Source organism: Etheostoma cragini, chromosome 16, assembly GCF_013103735.1.
Source record: "Etheostoma cragini isolate CJK2018 chromosome 16, CSU_Ecrag_1.0, whole genome shotgun sequence".
In the NCBI taxonomy this organism is placed as follows: Eukaryota; Metazoa; Chordata; class Actinopteri; order Perciformes; family Percidae; genus Etheostoma; species Etheostoma cragini.
In genome coordinates, this window is record NC_048422.1 from 13,994,231 (window position 1) to 14,004,050 (window position 9,820).

Sequence of the window (9,820 nt, forward strand, 5' to 3'; positions counted from 1 at the left end):
CCCCCCCCCCCCCCCCCCCGTGTTGGCATGGTCACATTGGAGAAAAATTAGGTGAAATGTCCCTCAAATAATCCCCCCTGTCATCTATCAAAATTCTCTAAAACAACAAATCAATTCAATCACAAATCTTCTATTGGTCCCCTTCTCTGTGTCTCTTTTTATCCTTATCTTAAATGGATAGCTATGATGATCCATTGGAGTCATGAATTGAGAAACTCTGGAATCTAAGTGAAGCGAAAAAGCATCGTTAGGATATGTGGGAGAGTGTTTAGCAGTTCTGGATCACCTTTTTTTTAGATTTTGCTTGAGAAAATGCTCCACATTGACATTATCCAGGACAAAGCTTTAAAATAAATAGGAAAATGACAATTTCTTTCATAAAATGTATTGAAATAAATAACAATAAGTTAATTTGCATCTTAATAAATATACCTCTTACACACACGTGTGTGTGTATGTATGTACTATATGTATATGATTTTATGTAGATACGTTGCACCAAAAGTCTTTGCTGAACTGTGGTGTGGCATTTGTCATCCATTGGCTCTGAATGTAAATGTGAACATCCAGACTATGCCGTGGAAGTGATTTAGACTGCAGCTGAATATACTCCTCCAATCTTCGCGTTCATCATTCATTCACGTTTTATCAGTCAGTCAGCTATGGAAAAACTGATGATCCTGGGAAAAAGAATTCCTCCATGAACAAACAAGCCAACTTAGTAGTTTTTTTCTCCCACTGTTACATTATAGACCGCACAGTTAGAAAATATGGAAGTGTAACAGTGTCTTTTCTCCTGTGTATTGGTACAGGCCTCCTACATTTTTGCATGTGTTTGATGGAACCGTCAAATACTGGTCGGAGTTGTAAAGGACTGCGCATGGACTGTAAAAGTTGAATGTACAGTTTGCTTCTTTAAAGCCAATTCCATTGTCTTTGACCACTACTGACAAAGATGAGGGACGATACACCCTTGCTCTGATCTCCTATGCCCATTGCAAACAAAGATCCCACCAGCTTGTAAAGGTGATCCTTAGTTTACTGATGATCGTCTTGTCTGTCACTTCCTCAGACACAGCCACACTTCCTGGCAGAATGCTTCTTCAGCGTGTGATACACTACATTGTCGTCCAAGAAAGATAAGTCATCATCGAAAGCGATTGGTCGACAGCAGGTTCGAGAGGGCGTGTCCTTGTCCAACTTCTTGTTGTGTGTCAGGTTGTTGAGGATCTTGTCATAGTTGGTCTCCGCCTCCACGCAGGGGCCGCTGCAGTACCGGAAGATCAGTTCCTCTTTAGTCTGGTAGCCCAACCCCAAGTCCGTCACATTGAGGTGGACCTCCTTTAGCAAGCAGCCTCGTGTCTGGACTGATATCCTCTCCTTCCCTTTCTCACCTCTTCCTCCTTTACCACCTCGACTACGACCACGTTTCCTGTCACCATGTCCTCTCCTTTCGCCTTTCGTGCCACCTGTGTTTGCTGCTCCCCTCTGTCTCCGCTCCCTCCGTCCCTTGGATCCCCCGCTGGGCTCTGAAGCTCTCCGGAGTCTGCCAATGGTAGCCTCAATAAAATCCATTACATCATCAAACTGCTCTGGATAGGGGCCGGCGATGTCATCTGAAAGATACAGAAGGAACCAATTCACTTATAAAACTGCTGTTAAAATATTTTCATCTCTGACATACTGAAATGTCACCAACATGATTATCAATGATCTAGTGCCTTCGAAGACTGTATTACACTTAAAATATCCCTGTGGAAAAAACAAAACAAACTTATTAAAAACACTGGTGTTGACACTTAAAATATGAGAAAATATTATATCGAAAATATGAGTGGATTGAAGTAAAAAAATAAATCCTCTCATGTTAGATGAGACTAGGGTTGCAAAGGGCCAGAACATTTCCAAGGGAAGTTAAGCTTGGGATAATGTAATAATAATAATTATGAACTTATTTGGAGGAAACTATACATAAAAAAAGAAAACCATGTCTTATGGCAGGTTTTGGTCAAAAGTATGGCAATTTAATTGTAACCATGCACTGCACTTAGCAGCACACTCTTTCATCACATGTACAGATACAGTAATTGGCCAGTATCTCTTTAAAGCAAAGTTACAACCCTCTGCATGCATGCACAGTGCATTCTCCCATCACATGCACAGCCAACACTACACCGTCTGAGCCAAAGACGTGCTTTTATGTAAGTTTTGATTATGTTATTGCAGTGAATGTATTTTGTCTGAGATTTCAGTCAACCAGCAGATAGAGCAAAGTGCACAGTTTAAAACGTAATGCCTTTTGCTAGTTGCTGGCTAGCGGTTACCATGTGGGATTTAGCTTAATTGAGCTAAATCAGGAGTTTTAATTCATTTGTTTCAATTCATTCTTCATTCAAATTTCTTTTATAAATTAGTTCTTTAACTTTAAACCCTAATATCCCACTTTGACACACAATTTTACAAATTAATGGATTGTTTTTGTTAATGATAAATTGATTAGTTCTTATCGGCCTATAATATTGTAAATAAGCCTGGGCAGATAACCCCAATATTTACATAAATTCCGGTTTTTCTTTTTCCCATGGAAGGTTTCCACCTTGAATCTTCCCAGACTTTTGCAACTCTAGATGAGACAAACAATAAATGAATGGAAAAATGTTTATATACCAAAACATGACATATAGGGGAATAAAGTATAACGTAAAAGAAGAGAAACAGGGAGGCAGTTGGCTCAGTCCAATAGTAACGCAACCTGCCTACTTCCAAAGATAATTATATCTTACTTATTTAATCTGTACAAATGTAAGAGTGGTTTGATCTTCTCATTTAACTGTTAATTGCAAATCAGAAAGCGAAAAAGCGTATTTCACAAAATGTTGAAATACTAATTTTAAATGCCTGAGCAGATATACTTAGATAACATGCAGAATTGAATAAATGTACTTCTATTAACTCTTGTCAAAATACATGCTGACGCAAATGCAGACAATGTGCATAAATACTTAGAATTGTGCAGATCAGAAACAGTGCGTGCTGATTTATGGATTAGTCTCAGGCAGAGGAATGGAGAAAACAGTCCAGAGTTGTTCATATCGACATGCAGGTGCCCTGCTTTAACTCTTTTCACGGGGATGAGGCTCAAGGTAAGGGTGTTGTCAATTTCATTTTAAGAATTGCTGTTGTATCGTATCGTATTGTATTTATTGTTGTAGTGGGAAGAAGAAAAACTGTAGACTCGATTTTGCATTCATAACATGGGTTGGCACGCTGCCTACATTAGGTTACACTCAAAACCTGAGTCGATAAAGGTTGTTAAGCTATGCTGCTTTAGTTAACCCTTCGCCTTTACACACCAATTGCATGTATTGATACAGTAGAAAAGATCAGTTGCACTACAAAGAGCCACAGTAAGAGATTGCTTTTCAGACTTTTCAATTTGTCATGGATGTCATTTTAGAATGCTAAGACTTCAAAGGCCAAATAAAATAAAATCATATGCTTTGAGTCAATTATATGAAGCAGATTGTAGTCTGCTCGAAACTCAAAACGTGCACCAGGATAGCTCCACCATCTGCTGCATGGAGCAGTGAGGACTGACTAAAAGTCTTTGACCCTCCTGTGTTACATGTTGATTCTATTATGGAGTTAAGTCTCTCCTATTCCGACGGCTGCAGGTCTGGCAACAATAACATACCTATGAGAATCATAAGGACATATTGTTCTGAAATTAAACAATTGGTCCAACTCTAATTACATTAACTGCATGTGTCTGTGAGTGTATGCGTGGGTGTCAAGAAGTCACGGCTGGGGTGTGCGATGTCTGGCAGGTGGTGTTGTGGTTAACACAGCCTCTCTATTGCAGTGTCACCAATCTCTCTTGTCTTACCTGCTCCTCTGGCAGCGCAAAGGCCATCCGATCCGCCTGCGTGCCACAGCTGATTGGGCCGCTGCTTGCATATCAGGTGAGCCTGGGCCAATCTGTTTAGACACACCTGCCCTTTGATTTAGACACCTCTTATTGTATGTCAGCTGACAGGCAGGGTGACTACAGTGTACACCTGCTGACAGACTGTGCCGGTGGAGGCAAACCAAGTGAAGCATGCTGCAAATTGTGCCATAATTTTGCAGTCATTGGCTAAATACTACAATATCAGTCTCCTCATGCAGCTGCTGCCTTTAAACACATAAGAAAATCTTTTTCTTTGACACCCGCAAACCAAAAGACTCATCCCCTCTTGGAGCTACAGTGTTGTTTACAGTATTATTGCACAGTTAATGGTCTTGGGTTATAAAGCACATCAGTGATGTCACCACGGTCCAAACAAGAATATGAGGTGGCAGGACAAACATTTTTTTCCAAATTTTCCATTCCTTATCTAGTTCTTGGCTGCATCTACATCTTTGTGAAGATAATACAGTGTCACCTTGATCCAAACAAAAATAAATTCCTGCCCACTGTCGCTGTTAAAATGAACATAAACGCAGAACTCTCACATGATGCTTCAAACGTCCTGGTGTTGTCCAGCCTCTTCCCTGGAAAATCCTACGACCTGGTTCACACTGCTTTCTCTAAAAACCATGATTTCTGACTTTTGGCAGATGGGTAAAGGTCACGGGTCTCTAGAGGCAGAGGTGAACATAAACAAAGGGAGAAGGGGAAATGTAGAGAGCGACCTCTGGGATCAGAGCTGCTCATACTATTATTCACGCTACTGCCTTGTTTTGACATCAGTGTGATGTAACCCACAGCAGCAATAAAACAAAATTAAGATCTTCCATCTGATAACCTGCCTGTGTGAGAGCCTTATCAATGTAGGACTCTCCACTGTTCGCTCAGCCCTGGCTGTCACTTTAACTGCTGTTTATCAAGTGTAATGAGTGTTAATTACTTGGCCAGCAAACCAAATCATTTCTGAATTGCCCTTGTTCAAAATGCCACCTACAGTATGAACTAAGTGTTCTACTATTCCTCTCAACAGTCAACACATGATCCCTTATTGGGCCAAATGTGGGCCAATCAGCCGCTATTTGAGAAACTATCACAGTGACTGGACATCACTAAATGTTTTTTTTTTTTCTCAAAACATGCCATGTGCCTTACATTGATCCTCCATGGAGATCTCCTGCAGGTTGTGGTCTTCACGCTGGAACGCTGGTTCTTCGTCCTCCACAGACAGGGATGCAGAATCACTGTAGCTGCTGGGGAAATAAGTCCTCTTGGCTGGCTGAGTGTTTTGGTACAGAGGCCGTGTAGCAACAGAGCTCAGGAGCAACAAACACGTGGCCAAAACATCCCATAACTTCATCTTAGACTCAGTTCCTATGATGAAAGCTGCAACAATAAGAGAGGCTATTTTATTTGAAATAGAAACAACAAAACTGATTCGAAATAAACTCAAATAAATAGAATCTCAATATAACTACAGTCCTATCAGAATGTAGGCCAACTCTTGGTTTTAATGAAGTCATCAAAGAGTTTGAAACGGTGTGGCCAGACTCACCCTGACTCATTCTATATTAATAACTGTGTCATCATCATGTCAAGAGGCTTTGATCTTCACTTTGTCTCTGACTCATAATGGGGTTAGTTATTAGAGTAAACATGCCAGGAAATTCAAAATAAATTAATCACAATGAAAAATAGTATTTTATGCACACTACAATGTCCAGTCATACATAGACACAAATACAGGAAGAATAATGCGTAATGTGCGTAAAAGTATGTTGTTTTAAAATAACAAACATTTTGTGATTACCAGCAGCCTCCTATTTATTCTCTACTGACCTATCAGCAATAAAGATAATATAAGATGATTCTTGTTGTTGGGATTGTTCTAGTTGTGATGAGGCACGGAGGGTGCGACTCACACAAAACCTGCGTTGGTTAAAGCACGCGCCAAAGCGTGTTGGCAACGATAGCCTAAATAATAGTGTGAGTTGGCCAGATGGCGGTCCCTAAAGCTTACGTGACAATGTCTAATGGCATGTTGAGTAACCTGCAGTAAACCTAAACAGCCATGCATGGATATAAATACTGGGCTTAAACGTGCTATGCAAAAATCCTAACAAATGCACAAGTTGCATTTTTTATTTGGATTTGCTATTTCAACGAAAATTACCGAAGGGTGGCTCGGGTGCCCTTTGCGCACAAATAATCTGAGGACATGAGAATATATTATTTTACACTCTCAAATGATTAAACAAATAGGCCTATGTTGCATTGCTCACCTTAAATATGGCCCATGCAGACCTGAGACTCTCTTGGCTGTTATTAAAATCCAAAACAGAAAACGCGACTCATTTAGTGTCCCAAGCTGAATCGGCTGCATGAATCGTTTAACAGCAACAATCCGAAAATGTCCGTAAAACGAGTTTAAATTCGGTTCATGTCCTGATAGAAATAACAGCTAAAAAAAACTGCACCAGGTGTGTTTTTCATACTCCGATCGGGCGCAGTAACCAAACCATGCGGCTTTCCACACTTTGGAGTCCAATGGTAGGTGTTCAAGAGAGCGGACCAAGTGCCACTGCGCCTCACGGGGTACAGTTGCAGTCGCTGATTAATTGGATGCTACGTTTCCACGTTGGAAATCCGAGAGAGTTCCACCATCTCCGTCTGAAAGGAGTCCAATGAAGACATCAGCGTCTCCAGCGCATACGCGGGGCGCAAAAGGTGCACAATATCGGTTTCCCAGAGCGCAAGGATCCCTTGTCTGCCTCTTGATAAAACTGTTCTGTGTTACCGTTATATCCAGAGCTGCGTTAAATGTTCATAATCGCCAACATCTGATAATATCCTGACACGGTAAACGACACAGATTGGGGTATTTATTCTCCATTTTCCTCCGGCTCTAGTGTCTATGCAGCTCGAAGAGTTTCCACACGCGTTGTCCTCATACTGGACCGAAGCAGGACAGATGTCTGTGCATAACACCGCACCAGGCGCAGAGAGCAGTTTGGAGAGATTTATAGTTAAGTGCGCTCTGACGTTTGGGGCAGTTGGTGTCCGCCCCTCTTTTATATATCCCCGCAAGAGCAAACAGAGGTCCACATAATTCTCCAAACCACCCCTGGAGCCCCGTTTGGAGGAGCGCAGTTTTCAGATGTCTTGGGGATTATGTCACACATCCTCATGTCCTCGGATTAGATTTCAGTATGCGGAATGCGATTTGGAGATGTTCTGTTGCAATGCATGTTTCAAACCTGATCTCCGCGCTCTCTTTGCGCACCGGTGTCAAGTTCTGTCTGATGGCAACACGCATCTCAAATGTAAGCGTCCCACTTCACTTGCTATTTACTAGAACCTGTTTGTAAATACGCGAGAAGAGCATTTAGGGCACAGCGGATACTTTGATAGGTTATGTTAAGCTATAATGTGGTCAATTTATTTAATTCCAGATTTATTACATACTCATGTATATATACCCACCTTGGAGCATGGTCATTCAATAAGCGGTTTCTTGTCCAGGTGAGCCCGGGGCAACACACACTGACCACAAAAGAAGGACTGAACCAGCTATGAGATGTGGCACCTGAGAAAGCCTTTCCATCACCCTTCATGATTTACAAGTTTCACACCAGCCTTTCATCTTCTGCAGAACTGAATTCCACAGTCCTTTAAGAATTAAACACATTTTGTGTTCATGTGCCAAAAGAGACCGGCTCCTTCCAACAACTAAACACTTGCTTTTCCAAGAAGCTTTCTGGTTTTAATTTAACATGTGAAATGCCGCTAAAGATGGCTGTTCAATGAAATGAGAGAACTCCCAGCACTGACACTTTAAATCCATTCTGACTTATCTGTTATCCAGCTGTAATAAGGTTCACATTTGTTTGCTTATGGACTGAAGCTTCTTGTCAATACATGTTTTTTTTTCAAACAATTTATGTGTGCCCTACCCATTCTTAAAGTATCTGCATGTAACTGAGCCAAGTCCTCATTGTATGGATTCCTTTCTGCCATGTTCTTACATGGTTTCATTGTACTAACTGACAGAATTCAGGTAATTGGTTTTTGTAAATTTATGTTCACTCTGCCTTGACTTTGACCTTATTTCACAGAACCTAATTGTTTCTTATACAATGGCAAAACACATCTTTGGCGTTTGGAGTAAGTTTGTGTTCAGAGTATAGACTCACTGGTGAACTTCTCCTGTTATGTCTGCCCTGCTGTTACTGGACCAGATTCAATTTTTAACTATTAATTGGATTATTTAACTAATGTCTTAAGGAAAGGGATTTAACAGCCTTTCCTTATTCATTCAAAAACAAGTTTTGGACAAATCTTCAAATTGAATGACCTGGATGTTCTGTGTATGAGCTGTTCTGTCATAACTGAAGTTGAGCCCAGTTTCTGTGATTTAGGTGTTGCAGCGGTCTCTGCCCTCATGCCCTCACTGAAGCATTGTAAGAGTTCAGGGTAAGTGGACAACTCAGCCACACTCTAACCACTCAACATGTTTCTACAAACTAACAAAAAACAATTTGTTGGTTCAACAGGAATAGTACATTGTTTTGATAACAGCTCTGTGCAATGTTTCCGTGTCAGTGCATGCTGGGATAGCCTCCAGGCTCCCATTTACCCTGAACAGGAATAAACAGGTTAAAAGAATGAATGAAAGGAAATTGTACTTATACAAACAAGTTTAAAAGTATGAATGCAACGTGAACTGGCATACAGTACATCAGTATAAAACAGTGAGTCATTTAAAAGCTAAGCAGAGTGTTGTCAGAACTCTGTGTGGTTCTTCAAGGTTAAAGTGCATCAGGATGCGTTTAGGGGAGTAGGAGCTGAGAAATCTAAATCTGCTGCTACTTACATTTACAATTACATCAATTGTAATTAAATCAATTACAATTATCTAGTTAGAACATTGATTTTCTAATAACAGAATTACATTCATTTCTTATTGAGTGTGTGAAATGCTTTTTTCCTCAAACTCTTATAAAATGGCTATTATACTGTACATATCCATATGTATATCTGAATATGCAATTAGTGGTGATATATTTGTTATTTATTCTATTTTAATAGTACTGTATTAATATCCATAGATGGAAAATCACTTTAATTGCATTTGTAGAGGAATATCACACAGTTTATAATATTAGAGCTGAAACTAATTAACTAAAATGAGTCTATTTTTGAACAGAAATGACTGATCAGCAACCATTTTAATACTTTGATATATATAAAGATAATAACAAACAATGTGAAGACTTCACCTTTGGCCTTAGGAAACCGTGGTGGACATTTACAGACCAAAGGATTAAATGAAAAAAATAATCAGCAGAATGATCCATAATGAAAATTATTTTTAGTCTGTAATTGTAATACAGATTAAATTTTAACATATGGTATGAAGCAAAATAATAGCACAGGTAAAATAATAGCACAGGTAACAGCTCCCAACAGTCGGTGAAGGATCAGCTGAATTGATCCATCAGTCCTGTTACCTTCCTTATTGTTTCGACTTTCGTTGGTTAGCTTTAATACATTTGATTAATATCTGGAACAGATTTCACATGATATTACACGGCATATGACATCTCAGGCTGGGACACAGCCTGTTCAGAGATGTGACACCCAGGGGCCAAATTGTTTCTTGATATCATGCAGCAGTTTCACCAAAGGATTCCTCTGTGACCCTCCTCTGTCTCATACAGGCAGAGTTGAGACGATAATGGTCACTGAAAATAGACCCATCTCACAGAGTTCCTTTATGTGAGAGCGCTGCACAGTCCGGATGGTGTCATAAGTCCCCTGAGCTGAATTCTTGAGTGACTATAATACATATTAATTTGTTGGGAGGAGAAACAT

At 40.1% G+C, this 9,820-nt stretch overlaps 1 protein-coding gene across 1 annotated transcript; it reads right to left on the reverse strand.

Moving 5' to 3' along the window:
* Window positions 1-18: 18 nt before the first annotated feature.
* gdnfa (glial cell derived neurotrophic factor a) lies at window positions 19-6,971 on the reverse strand. The gene is made up of 3 exons (XM_034896824.1): window positions 6,229-6,971; window positions 5,102-5,332; window positions 19-1,616 (listed from the first exon to the last, which is right to left on the reverse strand). The coding sequence occupies exons 2-3, from the start codon at window positions 5,304-5,306 to the stop codon at window positions 1,069-1,071; spliced, it is 753 nt and encodes a 250-aa protein (XP_034752715.1). The 5' UTR covers window positions 5,307-5,332; window positions 6,229-6,971; the 3' UTR covers window positions 19-1,068.
* Between the last annotated feature and the right edge of the window lie 2,849 nt (window positions 6,972-9,820).